General features: G+C 46.9%; 1 protein-coding gene across 2 annotated transcripts in view; it reads left to right on the forward strand.

Moving 5' to 3' along the window:
* LOC127569405 (UDP-glucose 6-dehydrogenase-like) overlaps positions 1-21,556 on the forward strand; it is a 56,005-nt gene that overhangs the window by 15,480 nt on the left and 18,969 nt on the right. For both annotated transcript variants that reach the window (XM_052014018.1, XM_052014019.1), the window contains exons 4-8: positions 6,983-7,084; positions 9,435-9,635; positions 12,966-13,163; positions 15,987-16,134; positions 17,506-17,600. In XM_052014018.1, coding sequence (XP_051869978.1) covers positions 6,983-7,084; positions 9,435-9,635; positions 12,966-13,163; positions 15,987-16,134; positions 17,506-17,600 — 744 coding nt within the window. The remainder of the gene's footprint in view (positions 1-6,982; positions 7,085-9,434; positions 9,636-12,965; positions 13,164-15,986; positions 16,135-17,505; positions 17,601-21,556) is intronic.

Genomic DNA, 21,556 nt, shown 5'->3' on the forward strand with positions numbered 1-21,556 from the left:
CGTTCTCCCCGTGTCTGCGTGGGTTTCCTCCAGGTGCTCCGGTTTCCTCCCACATTCCACAGACGTACGGGTTAGGAAGTTGTGGGCATGCTATGTTGGCGCTGGAAGCGTGGCGACACTTGCGGGCTGCCCCCAGCACTTTCTCAGTAATGCAAAAAGATGCATTTCACTGTGTGTTTCGATGCACATGTGACTAATAAACAAATATCTTTTATCTTATACAGTAGATAAGTTAACAAAGACTTAAATTAACAGAAAGTGTACATAACTTGCATGACAAAATAAACTAAACATTGGTGCAAGTTGAGAGTAAAAAGAAATAGTCTAATAGTGGAGATTCAATTAAATGACCTATAGGAAAGATGCCATTGAGCTGGAAAGAGTGCAGAGGAGATTTAGGAGGATGTTGCTGGTACTTGAGGGACTGAGTTCTGGAGAGAGGTTGAGCAGGTTAGCACTTTATTCACTGGAGTGTAGGAGAATGAGGGGTGATCTTATAGAGGTGTATAAAATCACGAGGGACATAGACAGGGTGAGTGGCCACAGTCTTTTTCCCAGGGTTGGGGAATCAAGAACTAGGTTTAAGGTGAGAGGGGAGCGATTTAATAGGAACCTAAAGGGTAATGTTTTCTCCCACAGGGTGGTCAGTATATGGAAGGAGCTGCCAGAGGTTGTGGCTGAGGCAGGTACATTGACAACATTTAAAAGGTACTTGGACAGGAAAGGTTTCGAGGGATATGGGCCAAACGCGGACAAATGGAACTAGCTTAGGTGAGAATCTTGGTCAGCGTGGACCAGATGGGCCGAAGGGCCTGTTTCCGTGCTGTATGATTATATGACATAAGGTTCAGTTAGATTTTGTTCTGTCACTTCGATGCAGTCACGATGGGGAAATGGACTCCTGTGTGGTATGTGTGGTGCCCCACAAGGCTGCGTCCTCAGCCCTCTACTCTACTCTTTATACACTCAGGACTGTGTGGCCAGATTCTGCTCTAACTCCATCTACAAGTTTGCAGATGATACCACCGTTATAGGCCGTATCTCAAACAACTATGAGTCAGAGTACAGGAAGGAGATAGAGAGCTTAGTGGAACGGTGTCATGACAACAACCTTTCCCTCACTGTCAACGAAACGAAAGAGCTGGTCATTGACTTAAGGAAAGGGGGCAGTGTACATGCACCCGTCTACATCAATGGTGCTGAGGTCGAGAGGGTTGAGAGCTTCAAGTTCCTGGGAGTGAACATCACCAACAGCCTGTCCTGGTCAAATTACGTAGATGCCATGGCCAAGAAAGCTCACCAGTGCCTCTACTTCCTCAGGAAGCTGAAGAAATTTGGTTTGTCCCCTTTGACACTCACCAACTTTTACCGATGCACCATAGAAAGCATCCTATCTGGATGTATCACGGCTTGGTACGGCAACTGCTATGCCCAGGACCGCAAGAAGCTGCAGAGAGTTGTGGACACAGCCCAGCGCATCACGGACACCAGCCTCCCCTCCTTGGTCTTTACCTCTTGTTGTCTTGGTGAAGCAGCCAGCATAATCAAAGACCCCACCCACCCGGGACATTCTCTCTTATCTCCTTTTCCATCGGGTAGAAGATACAGGAGCCTGAGGGCACGTACCACCAGACTTAAGGACAGCTTCTACCCCACTGTGATAAGACTATTGAACGGTTCCCTTATACAATGAGATGGACTATGACCTCACGATCTATCTTGTTGTGACCTTGCACCTTATTGCACTGCACTTTCTCTGTAGCTGTGACACTTTGTACTGTTATTGTTTTTACCTGTACTACCTCAATGCACTCTGTACTAACCCAATGTAACTGCACTGTGTAATGAATTGACCTGTACGATTGGCTTATGATATAAGTTTTTCACTGTACCTCGGTACAAGTGACAATAATAAACCAATACCAATGATTTATGTGGAGTGCATACAGAGAATGTATTCCCACGTTAGTTGTTTTACCCTGGCATTAGCTGGGGTCAAACCAATACCAGGAGTCTTTGACCTGAAACATGAGCTCTGTTTCTCCTTCCACAGATGCTACCTTTGTGTTTGCAGTATTTACTCCGTTCTGATCATATTTCAGATCTTCAGCATTTTTGTCTTTTGATTTTCAACATCAAGTTTATTGTCATCTGCACAAGTCCATGTATGCACAGGTGCAATGAAAAACTTACTTGCAGCAGCATCACAGGCACAGAGCGTCAAATGTGCAACATTCACAAGAAATAAGTAAATAAATTGTACACAATTTTTACAAGAGAGATCGCAATTAGAAGAAAAATAAACTAAATTCACTTTAGTGCAAAGTGATCAGTGGTCACAGTGTTGCTAAACTGCAGTGAGTAGGGTTGTGCTGGTTGGTTCAAGAACCAAATGGTTGAAGGGAAGTAGCTGTTCTTGAACCTGGTGGTGTGGGACTTCAGGCTTCTGTACCTCCTGCCCAATAGAAGATGGCATGGCTGGGATGGTGGGGATCTTTGATGATGGATGTTGCCTTCTTGAGGCAGCGCCTCCTGTAGATACTCCCGATGGTGGGGAGGGATGTGCCCGTGATGTATTGGGCTGAGTCCACTACTCCCTGCAGCTTCTTATGTTCCTGTGCATTCGAATTACTGTACCAGACTGTGATGCAACCAGTCAGGACACTTTCAACAGAACATCTTCAGTGATTTTCAAACAAAAACTACCTTGTTTTGTTTCAAGGAAAATGGTTGTTAAATATTCCAGAGTAAAATCTATTTATTTCAGCCAGGTTTCATGTAAAATGCAAGGCTAACTGAAATACTTATGAAAGGGTTCATTATTGACAGCTGCAGGGGTGCATAGATCCTGGCTGTACCGTGACTGTTTTGTGGAAACTCAGTGGTAGAGCAACTTCACCTGGTGAACAATGAGTGTTAAGAGCAACTATGCTGGAAGGCACCTGGTGAAAGAACATATGTGTACACACAGTATAGAATGGTGTCTGTGTGCTGTGCTATCTTGTGTGTGCACTTTCTGTGTCTTTTGACCTGTTGAACTTAGAACTGCTGGGATTAACGAGTGTCAAGAGGAGAATCAGAGGCCAATCAGCCCATCATGTCTGTGCTAGTGAGGGAAAGAACTGCACAACCTGATCTTGTCTTCCAGGAGTTGGTCTGTAATTGGAATTGGTTTATTATTGTCACATGTACCGAGGTACAGTGAAAAACATTGTTTTGCATGCCATCCATACAGATCATTTCATTACATTAAGGTAGTACAAGGGAAAACAATAACAGAAAGCAGAATAAAGTGTTACAGTTACAGAGAAAGTGCAGTGCAGGCAGACAATAAGGTGCAAGGTCATAATGAGGTAGATTGTGAGGTCAAGAGTCCATCTTATCGTACTAGGGAACCGTTCAATAGTCCTATAACAGCGGGGTAGAGGCTGTCCTTGAGCCTGGTGGTACGTGCTTTCAAGCTTTTGTATCTTCTGCCTGATAGGAGAGGAGGAGAAGGGTCCCCTGTAGGATATAGCTCCAAGTACACATCCCAGTACTGTGGAAATGAGGTGGGCGTTTCTGATTCCTGCACCTGTTCAGACCCCCATCTCCTCTGGGGTGAAGGAGAAAATATTTCTTCATTTCCCCCCTAATCCTATCAATTGTTTTCAGTCTCTGCCCTCTGGTTTGTGACTCTGCCAAGGGAAATCCATCCTCCCCATCGACTGTGTCTCAAACCTCACTCGGTTCTGTCTCCCAGCCTCCTTTCTTCCAAAAATATTACCTCTGGTCTTTCCTCGGCCGCAATATCCCTGTCCTGGCAATGTTGTTATACATCTCACTGTTGGAGGAACTCAGTGGGTCAGGGAGCATCTGTGGAGGGAAATGGACAGTCGACAGTTGAGGTCCAGATATCAACTTCCCTCCCACAGATGCTGCCTAACCCACTGAGCTCCTCCAGCAGATGGTTTGTTGCTCCAGATTCCGGCATCTGCAGTCTCCCGTGTCTCCATTTTCAGAAGTCTCCTCTGCACGTTTTGTGGTGGGATCTACTTACAAACTATAACTCATCTGGTCCATAGGAAATAGGACCAAGAATAGGCCATTCAGCCCCTCTGAGTCTGTTCCACCAATCATCAAGATCCTGGTTGATCTACCCCACTGCCATTTTCCTGATCGAGCTCCATATCCATCGATTGCCTTTAAGACCCAGGGCCTTAAAGGTCACAAGTAGACAGGGTGGTGAAAAAGATGTTTAGCATGTTGGCCTTCCATCAGTTGGGGCACTGAGTACAGGAGTTGGGACATTATGTTGGTGCTGGAAGCGTGGCGACACCTGCAGGCTGCCCCCAGAACACACTACGCAAAAGACGCATTTCACTGTGTATTTCAATGTATATGTGACTAATAAAGATACCTTATCTTATGTTGCAGTTGTATAAGTCGTTGGTGAGGCCGCCCTTGGAGCACTGTGTGCAGTTTTGGTCGCCCTGTTATAGGAAAGACGTGGTTAAACTGGAAAGAGTGCAGAGAAGATTTACAAGGATGTTGCCAGGACTCGAGGGCCTGAGTTATAGGGAGAGGTTGGATAGGCTGGGTCTTTATTCCTTGGAACGTAGGAGAATGAGGGGTGACCTTATAGAAATGTTTAAAATTATGAGGGGCATAGACAAGGTGGACGGTAACAGTCTTTTCCCCAGGGTAGGGGAGTCCAAAACTAGGGAGCATAGGTTTATGCTGAGAGCGGAAATATTTAAAAGGGTCCTGAGGGGCAACGTTTTCCACGCAGAGGGTGGTGAGTATATGGAACGAGCTGCCAGAGGAAGTGGTTGAGGCAGGTACAATAGTGTCATTAAGAATCGATAGGTACATGGAGGGGTGGGGCTTGGAGGGATATGGGCCGAACGCAGGAAATTGGGACTAGCTGGATGGGCACTGTGGTCAGCATGGACTGGTTGGGCTGAATGGCCTATATCCATGCTGTATTGTTGTACGACTCTTATAAATCTTTAGCCAGGATAAGCACAATAACTGAGTCTCCACGGCCTTCCGGAGCAGAGAATTGCAAAGTTTCTCCACCCACTAAGTGAAGAAATTTCCCCTCATCTCCATCCTGCAGAGATGGTGTCTCCTGCTCCCACACTCCTCAGCCAGAGAAAACGCCCTCCTTGCATTTAACCTGTCGAGGGTTTAAGCATTAATAAAGAATTATTACTGCGCTGGTTTCCAGTAGAACAATTCCATCAGTTTCACACCTTTTAAAGTATTGTGTGCAGTACAGGAAAGATATCAATAAACTTGAAAGAGTGCAGAGCAAATTTACAAGGATGTTCCTGGGACTTGAGGATCTGAGTTATAGGGAAAGGTTGAATAGGTTAGGACTTCATTCCCTGGAGCGCAGGAGAATGAGGGGAGATCTTATAGAGGTATACAGAATGATGAGGGGTATAGATAGGGTGAATGCATGCAGGCTTTTTCCCTTCAGGTTGGGTGAGACTAGAACTAGAGGACATAGGTTTAGGGTGAGAGGTGAAATATACAAGGGGAATCTGAGGGGAACTTCTTCACTCAGAGGGTGGTGCAAGTGTGGAACGAGCTGCCAGCGGAAATGGTAGAGTTGGGTTCAATTGTAACATTTAAGAGAGGTTTGGATAGGTACATGGATGGGAGGGGTTTGGAGGGATATGGTCTGGGTGCAGGTAGATGGGACTAGGCAGATGATCAGGTCGGCATGGACTAGATGGGCGGAAGGGCCTGTTTCTGTGCTGTAGTGCCCTCTGGCTCTATGTAATCCCAGTTTTGGTCGCCCATCTATCGGAAGGATGTCATTTGGCTGGAGAGGGCACTGAAAAGATTCACGAGGATGTTCCTGGGACTGCAGGGCTTGGGTTATAAGGAGAGGCTGGACAGGCTGGGACTGTTCCACCTGCAGCGAAGGAGGCTGAGGAATTATCTCATGGAGGTTTATAAAATCGTGAGGGCCGTAGATGAGGTGGATGGCCACAGTCTTTTTCCCAGGGTAGGGGAGTCTAGAACTAGAGGGCAGAGGTTTGAGGGGGAAAGATTTAAAAGGGACCTGAGGGGCAAGTTCTTCAAACAGAGGATGGTGGGTATATGGAACGAGGTGCCAGCGGAAGTGACAGAGGTGGGTACAATTACACTGTTTAAAATACATTTGGGCAGGTACATGGATAGGAAAGATACAGAGGAATATGGGCCAAATGCAGGCAAATGGTAAAAGTGTAAGCAGGCATCTTGGTCAGCACGGATGAGTTGGGCTGGTTTCCCTGCTGTATGACTCTGATTCTGTGATTCTAATTCTCTCATGCCCATTAACTTCCTTTTGATTCTTGTTGTGATGCCAGGATAAAGTTTAGGGTCATTGAGCCACTGCTGATTGTACCTTGGACCCCCCCCCCCCCCCCCCCCCCCCCCCCCATGAAGTACATGGTTCAGTTATACACGGGAATTGTTGGACTATGAAAGACCAAAGTCTATGTGTTTGACCTTCCATCCAGGCAATCACTTGCCGTGGTTCCCTGTGGGATTTGTTGACTGAGAATTATAACTGATCTTCATCAGTTGCAGGGTGTGGAAACTCCCAGTGATGGTGACCTTTGGGGTAAACTTCATCTTACTGTCAGTCAGGGACCTCTGTAGCACAGCCGATCTACCTTGTTGTGACCTCGCACCTTATTGCACTGCACTTTCTCTGTAGCTGTGACACTTTACTCTGTACTGTTATTGTTTTTACCTGTACTACATCAATGCACTCTGTACTAACCCAATGTAACTGCACTGTGTAATGAATTGACCTGTACGATTGGTATGCAAGACAAGTTTTTCACTGTACCTCGGTACAAGTGACAATAATAAGCCAATACCAATAACCATTGCAGTCTTGGCACATGGGGATTCTGAGGGCTTTGACTGGGGAAAATAACACAGCACCAGTTTTATACCTTGAATGAACGCATGTGTTTTCCAATGTTCTACACAGCCTGGCCTTCAGGAAGTGGTGGAGAGCTGTCGAGGACAAAATCTCTTCTTCTCCACCGACATTGACAGTGCGATTAAAGAAGCTGACCTCATCTTTATTTCGGTGAGTGAAGTCAAAGTCGAGTCTATTGTCATCTGCACAAGTCCATGTGTGCGCAGTTGCAATGAAAAACTTACTGCAGCAGCATCACAGGTACATAGCATCAAATAAGCAGCATTCACATGAAGAACATAAATTATACACAATTTTTACAAGAAAGAACGCAGTTAGAACAAAAAGCAAAATCCATTTTAGTACAAAGTGCTGAACGTGTTCAAAGAGCATGGCTAATAGTTGGGGACACAAGACACTGCAGATGCTGGAATCTGGAGCAGTCCTGAGGCAGGGTCTCGACCTGAAATGTTGACCATCCCTCTACCTCCGCAGATAGAACATAGAACAGTACAGCACAATACAGGCCCTTCGGCCCACAATGTTGTGCCGACCTTTAAACCTCGCCTAAGACGATCTAACCCCTTCCTCCCACATATCCCTGTATTTTAAATTCCTCCATATGCTTATCTATTAATCTCTTGAATTTGACCAATGTTACTGCTTCCACCACTGCCTCAGGCAGCGCATTCCATGCCCCAACCCCTCTCTGGGTAAAAAAACCTTCCTCTGATATCCCTCTTGAACTTTGCACCCATTACTTTAAAGCCATGCCCTCTTGTATTGAGCATTGGTGCCCTGGGGAAGAGGCGCTGGCTGTCCACTTTATCTACTCCTCTTAATATTTTGTACACCTCTATCATGTCTCCTCTCATCCTCCTTCTCTCCAAAGAGTAAAGCCCTAGCTCCCTTAGTCTCTCCTCATAATGCAGACTCTCTAAACCAGGCAGCATCCTGGTGAATCTCCTCTGCTCCCTTTCCAACGCTTCCACATCCTTCCTATAATGAGGCGACCAGAGCTGGACACAGTGTGGTCTAACCAGAGTTTTATAAAGCTACATCATTACCTCACGGTTCTTAAACTCGATCCCCCGACATATGAAAGCTAACACCCCATAAGCTTTCTTAACTACCCTAAGCAGATGCTGCCTGACCCGCTGAGTTCCTCCAGTAGTTTGTATTTTTGCTCCAGATTCCAGCTTCTGCAGTCCCTTGTGTCTGCACGGTTAATAGCTGCTGTTTCTATCCATCTGCTTGTGTTTTCTGTGGTCTCCAGGTGCACTGGTTTGCCTCTTCCTGTTCTTCACAGCAGAGAATCGGGGAATCTATCTAGGGATATCCCAGATTTCCCTATCAGCAGATCAACTTCTGGGCTCTGCCACATCTGGAAGCTTTTTCTCTCCATCCCTCCCACAGTAAATTTAAAAAGCTCCAGAAGGTCACCCTCGGTTGGCACCATGGCGCAGCGAGTAGAGCCGCTGCCTCACACCGCCAGTGACCCAGGTTCAATCCCGGCCTCCGGCGCTGTCTGTGTGGAGTTCACACGCTCTCCCTGTGACCGCGTGGATTCCCTCCCGGTGCTCCGGTTTCCTCCCACGTCCCAAAGGTGTCAGGTTGGTAGACAAGGCAAATGCTAGGCAAGTGACCCCTAGTGTGTGGGTGAGGGGTGGAGTCTGTGGGGAGTAGATTATAGAACATAACAGTACAGCACAGAACAGGCCCTTCGGCCCACAATGTTGTGCCGACATAGCTATTCCCTCCTACCTATATCCCTCCATTTTCCTCTCATTCATGTGACCATCCAAGCCCCTCTTAAAAGCCCCCAATGAATTTGCCTCCACCACCCTATCAGGCAACGCATTCCAGGCATCCACCACTCTCTCAGTAAAAAACATACCCCTCAACGTCTGTTCTGAACCTACCCCCTCTCACCTTAAATGCATGCCCTCTGGTATTGGATCGCTCAATAATGGGGAAAAAGATATTGCTTGTCCACCCTATCTATGCCCCTCATAATTTTATACACTTCCAACAGATCACCCCTCATCCTCCGTTGCTTCAGAGAAAAGAGCCCAACTTTGTCAAGCCTCTCCTGATAGCACATGCCCTCTAATCCAGGCAGCATCCTAGTAAACCTCCTCTGCACCCTCTCTAAAGCCTCGACATCCTTCCTATAGTGAGGTGACCAGAATTGCATGCAATACTCTAAATGTGGCCTAACCAGAGTTCTACAGAGATTATGGTCAGCGTAGGCTCGTTGGGCCTGTTTCCGTGCTGTATCTCACTATGATTAAACCTTTCCAGGTTGCTCGATGTACTGGTGAGCCATTGGTGCTGTAACCATGGTTAATTGTTGCAGGGTTTGTCCAGAGTTGGTGTATCCTTTGCTCTTAATAAAGAACACTGTGCATTGCTGAACTCTGCACAGTATTGCAGACACGCCCTTGGAATCGTGGAATATTGGGGCACTTATTCAGTTCGGTTGTCTGACCATCTTCCCCCCTCCCCTCTCGCCCAATAGGTAAACACCCCCACAAAGACCTTTGGGATTGGGAAAGGCCGAGCCGCGGACCTGAAGTACATTGAGGCCTGTGCCCGGAGGATAGCAGAGGTGGGCAATGGCAGCAAGATCGTGGTGGAGAAGAGCACGGTGCCAGTGAGGGCTGCTGAGAGCATCCGCCGGATATTCAACGCCAACACCAAGTCCAGCCTGAACCTTCAGGTAGGCGAGCTCGCTTGGGTGGAGCTTTGACTTGGGGTTGGGCGGCAGCAAGGATATAGGAGCAGGAGGAGGCCACTCGGCCCCTCAAGCCTGTTTGCCTGCCATGTAATATGATCATGGCTGCTCTATGGAGACACAAGAGACCGCAGATGCTGGAATCTGGAGCAACACACAATCTGCTGGAGGAACTCAACGGGTCAGGCAGCATCTGTAGGGGGAAATGGACAGTCAATGTTTTGGGTCGAGACCCTTCATCTGGACTGAAAGATAGAAGGGAGAGAGCGAGTATAAAGAGGTGAGGGGAAGGGGTGGAGCAAGAGCTGGCAGGTGACGGGTGGATCCAGGTGAGGAGGGGGGGGATCGGCAGATGGAGGAGGGAAGGGTGGATGGATGATCTATGCTGGCCTCTTCTGTGCCAGTTCCCCACAACCCTCAATTCTTGATCTTTCCAATATGTATCTATCTCCACCTTAAACGTATCCAATGATCCAGATCACCACCCTCAGGGGCAGAGAATTCCAGAGATTCGCCACCCTCTGAGAAAAGACATATCTACACACCTCGGCTTTAGATAACCAGCTCCTTATTTTGTATATATGTCCCCACGTTCATGACTTTCCCACCACTGGAAACATCTCCCCATCTATCCTGTCAAATGACCTTAGGATCTTCTCTTACGCATATGTTGCTGGTGCCTCCCAAACCCAGATCATCCTTGGGTTTTGCTGAAATTATATTACATTATGTTACATCACATCAATGGTGCTGAGGTCGAGAGGGTTCAGAGATTCAATTTCCTAGGAGTGAACATCACCAGTAGCCTGTCCTGGTCCAACAACATAGACACCATGGCCAAGAAAGCTCACCGGCGCCTCTACTTCCTCAGGAGGCTAAAGAAATTCGGCATATCCCCTTTGAATCTCACCAATTTTTATCGATGCACCATAGGAAGCATCCTATCCGGATGCATCACGGCTTGGTATGGTACTGCTGTGCCCGAGACCACAGGAAACTGCAGAGAGCTGTGGGCACAGCTCAGCACATCACAGAAACCAGCCTTCCCTCCATGGACGCTGCCTCGGTAAAGCAGCCAGCATAATCAAAGACCCCACCCACCCGGGTCATTCTCTCTTTTCCCCCCTCCCATTGGCCTGAAAGCACGTCCCACCAGGCTCAGGCACGGCTTCTGTCCCGCTGTTATAAGACTATTGAACAGTTCCTTAGTACGATAAGATGGACTCTTGACCTCACAATCTATCTCATTATGGCCCTTGCACCTTATTGTCTGCCTGCACTGCACTTTCTCTGTAACTGACACTTTATTCTGTATTCTGTCACTGTCTTCCCTCAGTGTACTGATGTGATGAAATGACCTGTGTGGATTCCATGCAAAACAAAGTTTTTCACTGTACCTTAGTACATGTGACAATAATAAACCAATTTACCAATTTACTTGCTGTGGATGTGACCAAAGTGCTTTACAGTCCTGAGGTACACAGCAGGGTCTCGAAAGCAGCGACGTGAGAGAAAGGAAAAAACCTACAGCAGAATTCAGGCCATTCAGCCCACAAAGCTGTGCTGAACATGTCCCTACCCTAGAAATTACTAAGCTTACCCACAGCCCTCTATTTTTCTAAGCTCCATGTACCTATCCAAAAGTCTCTTAAAAGACCCGATGGTATCCGCCTCCACCATCGTTGCCGGCAGCCCATTCCACACACTCACCACTCTCTGAGTAAAAAAAACCTACCCCGACATCTCTGCTATACCTACTCCCCAGCACCTTAAACTTGTGTCCTCTTGTGGCAACCATTTCACCCCGGGAAAATGCCTCTGACTATCCACACGATCAATACCTCTCATCATCTTATACACCTCTATCAGGTCCCCCGTCATCCTCCGTCGCTCCAAGGAGAAAAAGCCGAGTTCCCTCAACTTGCTTTCATAAGGCATGCTCCGCATTCCAGGCAGCATCCTTGTAAATCTCCTCTGCACCCTTTCTATGGCTTATGAGAGTGGAGAGACTTGGCAAGGTTTGTTGAGGGATATATATCCACCAGTTGACTGGGGGTAGAAGTTGGGGGAGAGATCTCCTACTCCTCTTGTGGGGAAATGGCTGCCACGTTCTCAGACTCTTAATTCTACCTCTCAGTTATTCCATTGCTATCACTTTAGCATTTCTTTTTGCACTACTTCAGATTTCACTACAGTATTTTGTACCGTCCTGCTGTTTTGCACTCATTAATTAGATATCTTTATTAGTCACATGTACATCGAAACACACAGTGAAATGGATCTTTTGCATACAGTGTGCTGGGGGCAGCCCGCAAATGTCGCCACGCTTCCAGTGCCAACATAGCATGCCCACAACTCCTAACCCGTACATCTTTGGAATGTGGGAGGAAACCAGAGCACCCGGAGGAAACCCACGCAGACACGGGGAGAACGTACAAACTCCTTACAGACAGCAGCCGGAATTGAACCCGGGTCGCTGGCACAGTGATAGCGTTACACTAACTACTACACCACCAATTATATTTGTATTTATTATTACAGTGTACACTGTTTACTCTGGGAGCTTCATGTGAGCAAGGAATTTCGTTGCACTCTGGTGTATATGACAATAACCTAAACTATTGTTACAGGTGAAAGCTGTTACATATTGAGACTTGGAGGAATCGGGAGCTTTTATTTACACAAGGAAGGCAAATGGTGCATCGGTTTTCAACACCAGGTTGATGAGAGTAACATAGACACATTGAAAATAGGGCCAGGTGTAGGCCATTTGGCCCATTCAATACAATCATGGCTGATTTTCTATCCCAGTCCCACATCCCTGCTTTCTCTTCTATTTTTAAACTGGAGATTAGCCATACAGGGCATGTGATGTCTACCAAGGAGAAAGTAAAGGGGTGCCATGATTGAAGTTTTCCTGATATTAAAGGCAACTGACATACGTGGACAAGAGATTTTGCTGCTTGTTGGGGATTATAGTCTAAAAGTTGGAGCCAGACCTCTTAGATTTGAAAACACTTCTACACACAGAGGGTGGTAGACATCTGGAACTCTCTCAAACGGTAATTGATGTCAAATCAATTGTTAACTTTAGATCCGAGATTAATGATAAATCGACACTGAATTCAAGGTCAATATCTGCTCTGGGTCCAATCAAAGTGCGGTCTTCCCTGCGCTTTGTAACTTGTATCCTCTTGCATTCAAGATCGCCTTTCGCTAGTTGTCGACAGATGATCCCAGTTAGCCAAACTTGGTTACAAATTTTTGGTGTGCATGTGTTAAATGTTACTGATATATGAACATTTGTCCCTCAAGGTGCTCTCTAACCCTGAGTTTCTGGCTGAAGGAACAGCGATCGCTGATCTGAAAAATCCCGACAGAGTACTGATTGGTGGAGACGAGACACCAGAAGGTCAAAAGGCCATTCTGGCCCTCAAGAGCATCTATGAACATTGGGTGCCAGAGAACAAGATCATCACAACCAACACTTGGTCATCGGAGCTCTCGAAACTGGTACGGTCTCTGACTAAGGCACGGTGGGGTTGGCGGTGTAGAAATATGTGGACGTTCTCCTTTCCAGAGTTTGATCAATGAATTTGATAATCCAAGATGAATTTTAACCCCAGACTTGGGTCCAGAGTGATTACATTCGATCCCACAACTGAATTATAAAACAATTCTGGGATGGGGTGAAGTGCTTCAGTTACGAGGAGAGACCGGGAAGGCTGGGTTAGTTCTCCTTGGAGCGGAGGAGATTAAGAGGGGACGTGATTGAGGTATATGAAATTATGAGGTGTGTAGATGGGGTATCAGAGGTAAATGAAAATAGAACACACAGATTTATGGTCAGGGGTGAGAGATATTTAGGTGGGATCTGAGGGGGTCCTTTTTCACCCAGAGAGTGGTGAGTACCTGGAATGCACTGCCCGGGAGAATGGTGGATGCAAAGTCACTGATGGAATTTTCATCGCCCAGGTATAGAAGGGACATAGGATTAATCCAGATTGGTGCCCACTAGTCAACTGAATGATGGGCTGAATGGCCTGTTTCCATGCTGTTAAACTCTTTGACTCAATATGACATCAGAGCAGCCTATTCTACTTGCGTTGGTTCTTTGATTGGACCATCCAAATAGTTGCACCAACCCTTCCCAACAGTTTTTCCTTCCTTTAGCCTCGTCTACGTTTCCCCTCAACATTTCACTGAAAGTGGCTACCCAAGTAGATGAGGTGGTAGAGAAGGCGTGTGGAACGCTTGCCTTCATTGGTAGGGGCGTTGAGTGTAAGAGTAAGGAAGTCATGCTGCGGCTGTATAAAACTTTAGTCAGACTGCACTTGGAGTATTGTGTGCAGTTCTGGTCGCCCCATTACAGGAAGGATGTGGAGACTGAGGAGAGGGTGCAGAAGAGGTTCACCAGGATGCTGCCTGGATTAGAGGGAATGAGTTATAAGGAAAAGTTGGACAAACCTGGGTTGTTCTCCCTAGAGCACTGGAGGCTGAGGGGAGACCTGAGGGGTGTTTTTAAAATTATGAGAGGCATAGATATTGGTATTGGTTTATTCTTGTCACTTGTACCGAGGTACAGTGAAAAACTTGTCTTGCATACCAATCGTACAGGTCAATTCATTACACAGTGCAGTTACATTGGGTTAGTACAGAGTGCATTGATGTAGTACAGGTAAAAACAATAACAATACAAAGTGTCACAGCTACAGAGAAAGTGCAGTGCAATAAGGTGCAAGGTCACAACAAGGTAGATCGTGAGGTCAGAGTCCATCTCATCGTGTGAGGGAACCGTTCAATAGTCTTATCACAGTGGGATAGAAGCTGTCCTTAAGCCTGGTGGAACGTGCCCTCAGGCTCCTGTATCTTCTACCCGATGGGAGGGGGGAGAAGAGAGAATGACCCGGATGGGTGGGGTCTTTGGTTATGCTGGCTGCTTCACCAAGACCCCAGGGTAGAAATGTCAAGCACCAGAGGACGTGCTTTTAAGCTTAGAGTGAGGAAGTTTAAAGGCAAAGAGAGAGGCAAGTGTTTTACTCAGAGAGTGGCAGGTGCCTGGAATGGGTTGCTAGGGGTAGTAGTGGGATTGAATTATAGAATTGTTAAGGCATGGAAAGAGGCCATTCGAACTGTTGAGTTTGCGTTGGCACCAAGTAGAGCAATCCTTTCAGAGAAGCATTGAACATTGAAGCAGGAGTTGGCCGTACTTCCCTTTCAGCATGACCATGGCCAATCTGCCTTGCCCTGCTGTCTCCCTGTAGCCCTCGACTGCGGTATTACATGTATCTACCTCCTCCTTGGATCTGTTTAATGACTTCGCCTCCTGTTCCCTGTGGTAGCAAATTCCACAGGTTCACCACCCTGTGGGTGGAAAAACTTTCCCCCCTTCTCATTTCTGGCATGTGCATATCCTGATCCTTGTTCTGGACCGTTCAGTGATCGACAAAATTTTCCCTGCATCTGTTCCGGTTAGAACTTTAAAATTCCCAGTTCTCTGCTCTTTCCACTAGCCTGGGAAATTATTCCCTCTCAACTAGAGCACGAAACAGGTGCTTCAGCCCAGCCCGTCCGTACCGACCAAGTTGCCTACCTGAGCTAGTCCCATTTTCCTGTGTTTGGCCCATATCCCTCTGAACCTTTCCAATCCATGTACCTGTCCAAATGTCTTTTAAACGTTGTAATTGTACCTGCCTCTACCACTTCCTCTGGCAGCTCGTTCCATAGACCCACCACCACTTGCCCCCTCAGGTCCCCTTTAAATCTTTCCCCTATGACCTTAAACCTATGCCTTCTAGTTTTAGACTCCCCTACCCCGGGGAAAAGACGGCGACCATCCACTTTATCTACGCCCCTTATGATTTTATAAACTACTGTCAGGTCACCCCTCAACCTCCTTCACCCCAGGGAAAACAGTCCCAGCCTATCTAGCCTCTCCTTATAACTCAAGCCCTCCAGTCCCGGTAACATCCCCGTGAATCTTTTCTGCAGCCTCTCCAGATTACTGACATCCTTTCTACAGCGTGGTGACCAGAACTGCGCACAATACTCCAAGGGCAGTCTCCCCAGCCTTGTGAATCCGTCTGTCCAATACCCCTTTGAATGCCCTAATTGACTCGGTTCCCACCACCCCTACAGCCAATGAATACGGACCCTTTCCTCCACAGATGCTGCTCGACCCGCTGAGTTCTTCAATCAGTTTGTTTGTTGTTTCTTGGTGTGTGAACCATCTACTAACTGGATTCTGTGTGTTATCAGTGAGACAAACTTACCATGTAAAATGTCTAAGGTGTGTGTCTGTCCTTCCTTCCCCCCTCACCCCGTCTCCCACCCTAGGCTGCCAACGCCTTCCTTGCTCAGCGAATCAGCAGTATTAACTCTATCAGTGCCTTGTGCGAAGCGACGGGGGCCGATGTGGAAGAAGTGGCTCATGCCATCGGCACTGACCAGAGGATTGGAAGCAAGTTCTTAAAAGCCAGCGTCGGTGAGAATCTGATTGTGGTAAATTTGACACATATGGATGAGTCGTTAACCAATCAGTCCATGTCATTGTATATGCTGAAGGTTGGAAGTTTCCCTTTTAATCTGGTTCAGTTTGGTGGTGTTTATTTAGTTAATTTTAGTTCTTGGCATTGGGTTTGAAAATACCCAATCATGAAACAGAACTATCTGGCTTTTGATGCATCAACTTTCAGTCTCTATAAAGCACGCCTGAAATGAAGTCTGTATTAACAATGAGTGCACCTTTAAAGTCGTATTAACGTTTTCCACCTTCAGTAAGACCTGTGCAATCATACCCTGAACAACACATTCCACTAACAAATGGGATTGGTCAGCAGTATATTTGGGCATTTGAAGACCGCAGGTGGGATTCTTAAAGGAAAATGAGTGGAAGTGTAATCTTGCATCTTTAACATTAATTCTGGCACAGTTTTATTTTATTTGTTGGTGCAAAAATACAATGAATCTTCTCGGGTGTTTTATTGTCTAAACTGGAAAACAATTCTCCCTCCATGACCACTACATCTGGTCAGCTCCAGCCTCTTGCATCCTTTCTACCACATGCTAACAGTGTTTCCTGGTGTTCTTTATGCAGCTTTCCCTTAACTGCATCTACGAAATAGAAGCCAAAGTAGGCCATTTGGCCCCTCTGACTGTAACTTTCGGTGAGATCATGGCTGATCACTTATCTCGACATCACTTTCCTGTACTAATACCATCTGCTGGATCCTTTTTATCCATAATTCTATTGACCTTTTTCATAAGAATGCTTGGGGATTGAGTCTTGAGTGGAGAATTCCAAAAGCTCTTTGTTCTTTGGGTGACAGAATTTCTACTTATCTCTGCCCTGACTGCTGATCCCTTATTTCGATACACTGCCCCCGGTTCTAAACAGCCAGGGGAAAATTCATCCCCACCACTCAAGCCCTGTAAGAATTTTGTACGCTGTAATCACCTTTCTATCTTCTTAACTCAAGAACACACAGAACAGTCTGCTTAGCATCACCTGATATGACCAGCCCACCATCCCAGGAGTTGAGCAGGTGGACCCTTGTTAGACTTCATCAATTGTAAGGCTCCCTGATGTTCTCCTCAACCTCTCTCTTTGCTTATCAGTTCCACATCCTCGCCTGTGACTGGGTAAAAATACTTGCCCTGAGACTTAGAAAATGCTTTCCTTTTGTGACCAGCACTTCTGTAATTCCCTCATTCCTCTACTTCTGTTATTAGCCTAAGGGGAACACCGTCTGGTTCTGGAGGCTTGCCAATCCTAAAGTCCCATTATTTTCTCCATTTGCCATTTCGTGACTTGCATTGAATAGAGATGTCTCACAGTCTTGTTTCTCGATTACAGGCTTTGGGGGCAGTTGCTTTCAGAAAGACGTCTTGAACCTGGTTTACCTCTGCGAGGCTCTCAATTTGCCGGAAGTGGCCAGATACTGGCAGCAGGTGAGAATTTACTGACTGGGTCAGATCATGAGGAGCGGAAGCTTCAGGAGAAGGAGAGAGATGACATTCGGTTCTAGAGGAGGTTGGCCTTTGTATATCGCTGCCACTTTTTCCAGATATCTGTCACTATACAAACAGTGTTTAATGCAGTGTGGCAAATCACATCCTCTGGACAAGCAGTACCAGAGCCGTGCTGAAAATCAAAAGAACTGCAGATGCTGAAATTCTGAGACAAAATCAGCGGGTTGGGCAGCATTTGTGGAAGGAGAAACGGTCAACGTTTCGGGTCTGTGACCCTCCGTCAGAACTGGGGAAGGGAGAGATGCGAGTTAAGTTTCAGCAGGAGGGAAGGTGGGGAAGGGATGTGTAGAGAAAAAGGAATGTCTGTGATAGGATGAGTCAGCATGGCTTAATGGGGGCAGTTACCAGCACATTGAGCTGCTTGGTCTGTGTAAGGAGTTGTTAGTGGTAATGTGGTGGGATCTGCCCGGCATGCCAGACTTAACAAGTAGAACATAGTACAGCACAGGAGCAGGGCCTTTGGCCCACAATGTTGTGCTGAACTAATTAAACTGGTAATTAAATGCCTAACTAACTAATCACCTGCCTGCACAATGTCCGTATCCCTCCATTCCCTGCACATTCAGGTACCTAGCAACAAGTCTCTTAAACGCCTCTATCGTATCTGCCTCCACCACCCTTGGCAGCACATTCCAGGCACCCACCACTCTTTGTGTGTATAAAAAAAACGCCCCGCACATCTCCTTTCAACTTGCCTCCTCTCACCTTAAATGCATGCCCTCTAATATTAGACATTTCAACCCTGGGATAAAGATACCAGCTGTGTACTCTATCTATGCCTCTCATAATCTTATAAACTTCCCTCCCCTCCAGAGAAAACAATCGCTCCAGAGAAAACAATCCTAGTTTGTCCAACCTCTTGTCCAATGACTTGGATGAGGATGTGGAAGGGTGGTTTAGTAAGTTTGCTGATGATACAAAGTTGGTGGTGTTGTGGATAGTGTAGAAGGTTGCTGTAGGTTACAACAGGATATTGATAGGATGCAGAGCTGGGCTGAGAAGTGGCAGGTGGAGTTCATCCCAGAAAAGTGTGAAGTGATTCAATTCAGGAGATCAAATTTGAAGGCAGAATACGAGGTTAATGTCAGGACTCTTAGCAGTGTGGAGGGACCTTGGGGTCCACCTCCATAGATCCCTCAAGGTTGCCGCACAGGTCGATAGGGTTGTTAGGAAGGCGTATGGTGTGTTGGCCTTCATTAGTTGGGGTATTGAGTTCAAAAGCTGCGAGGTGATGTTGCAGCTCTATAGAACTCTGGTTAGACCACACCTGGAGTATTGTGTTCAGTTTTGGTCACTTCATTATAGGAAGGATGTGGAAGCTTTAGAGAGGGTGCAGAGGGGATTTACCAGGATGCTGCCTGGATTGGAGAGCATGTCTTATGAGGATAGGTTGAGCGAGCTCGGGCTTTTCTCTTTGGAGAGAAGGAGGATGAGAGGTGATTTGATAGAGGTGTACAAGATGACAAGAGGCATAGATCGAGTGGACAGTCAGAAACATTTTCCTAGGCTAGCACAAAAGGCATAATTTTAAGGTGATTAGAGGAAGGTATAAGGGGGATGTCAGAGGTAAGTTTTTTACACAGAGAGTGGTGGGTGTGTGGAACGCAATGCCGGCAGAGGTTGTGGGGGCAGATACATTAGGGACATTTAAGAGACTCTTAGATAGACACATGAATGATAGAGAAATGGAGGGCTATGTGGGAGGGAAGGGTTAGATAGATCTTAGAGCAGGATAAAATGTCAGCACAACATTGTGGGCTGAAGGGCCTGTACTCTGCTGTAGCGTTCTATGTTCTCCTTATAGCACATACCCTCTAATCCAGGCAGCATTCTGGTAAACCCCCTCTGCACCCTCTCCAAAGCCTCCACATCCTTCCTCTAATGGTGCAACCAGAATTGAATGCAATACTCCAGACGTGGCCTAACCAGAGTTTTATAAAGCTGCAACATAACTTCCCGACTCTTGAACTCAATTCTTCGACTAATAAAGGCAGGCAAGCCATATGCCTTCTTTACCATCCTATCAACCTGTGCAGTGAAGATAAGGAAAGTGGCCAATTTAATTAAAAGAAAACAAAAATGGAAAATACTGTTAAAACGAAGCTGACGTTTTATTTCTCCTGCTGACTTTTTCCAGTATTTTCTGCTTTTCTCCCCAGTGTAGTGATGTCCTATACATGTGGCTGATTGGCATTCAGATGTAGTAAACTCCATTTCCCAGCACTAAGTAAATAATGTGTAATACAGAGGAGTCACAGGAGACTGCAGATGCTGGAATCTGGGGCAACACACAGTCTGCTGGAGGAACTCAGTGGGCCGAGCAGCATCTGTGTGTTGGTGGGGGGGTTGGGGTGGGAAGGAATCGTTGGCCTTTTGGGTCAAAGCCCTGCATCAGGACGGAGAGTGGAGAGGGGAGATGGCTGGTATAACGGGGGTGGGGGGGGGGGTGTGGTGTGGTGTGAAAGGAGTCCGAGGCGATTGTTGGACTGACGAGGGGTGTGAGATGATGGGCAGGTTGAGCTAGGTAGGGGAGGGGTACCCTTTTTTTTATTAGGTAACCCTTCCCTCCAGTGGGTTGCTTCCCTCTCCCCTCACCCCTCCAGTCCTCCCCATCTTTGTCCCCTTTACTTCACGCCCCCCCCCCCCCCCCCACTCCTGATTCCATCCACCCACCCACTTCCCCCCACCTCCCCCCGCCAATCTGGTTCTGGTTCATACACCTCTCTCCTAATGGTTCCCATTCTCACCTCATGTCTATCATCCAGCACTGGGAGCCCTCTGTGTTCCTGCTTCTCTCCCTCCAGCGGCTGTCTCCATCTTCACCCTCCCCTCCCGCCCACCTCACTCCATCTGCCTCATTCCTCTCTCTTTCTGTCTGCCTCCATCTCTCACCCACCTGCCACTGTCTCCCAACTCCACCCCTGCTCCCCTCCCCTCCCTGCCTGTCAACTTACGCCCCTCCTCAGTCCACCAATCACCTCGGAATATTTTCTCAGCGTTCCCCTTCCTCTTTTTACCAGCCGTATCCCCTCTCAGTCCTGACGCAGGATGAAACGTTGAAAGTTCCTTTCCTTCCACAAATGCTGCTCGACCCGCTGAATTCCCAAGCAGATTGTTTGTTCTTTAATGAGTAGTACATACCTTTTGTGGTCAAGTATTGTTATCCTAATACGCTACAAAAATAACTTGCATTTATGTTGTGGCTTTTAATGTAGCTAAACATCCACCACTCTTGACTTACACAAAACTTTACAGAAAGACAGCACTTAGTCAAAAGGACAGATAAATTCTCTGCTTTTTTTTTCTCACTGCCACTGAAGGAAGCCTTTAGTACGTGAAGGCATTACTTGAAATAACTTTAACTCTGGATTTTGTCAGATGTTAGAATGTTGTTATAGTGTTGGAGGAGGGTGCTTATAATCAGTTGTTGGTTTGGGGTTGGTGAATCAAGTCACCTCTCCTAAAGGTGGTGAGATATGGTAAGACTGTCAATGAAAGAGCCATTATGTGGACTGATCTCGTAACTCTGACCCAGGGTCTTGGCATCAACTAAGTGAGGACCTTCACCAGAAGGAGTGCAACAGTGCAAGAAGGTGGCTCATCACCATCTCTTGAGAGCAATGAATGACAGAATTGGAATTGGTTTATTACTGTCACTAGTGTAGCGGTTAACGCAATGCCATTACAGCGCCAGTGACCCGGGTTCAATTCCGGCTGCTGTCTGTAAGGATTTTGTACGTTCTCCCCGTGTCTGCGTGGGTTTCCTCCGGGTGCTCCGGTTTCCTCCCACATTCCAAAGACGTACAGGTTAGGAAGTTGTGGGCGTGCTATGTTGGCGCCGGAAGCGTGGCGACACTTGCAGGATGCCCCCAGAA

The sequence above is a fragment of the Pristis pectinata genome, chromosome 4 (assembly GCF_009764475.1).
Source record: "Pristis pectinata isolate sPriPec2 chromosome 4, sPriPec2.1.pri, whole genome shotgun sequence".
Classification (NCBI taxonomy): Eukaryota; Metazoa; Chordata; class Chondrichthyes; order Rhinopristiformes; family Pristidae; genus Pristis; species Pristis pectinata.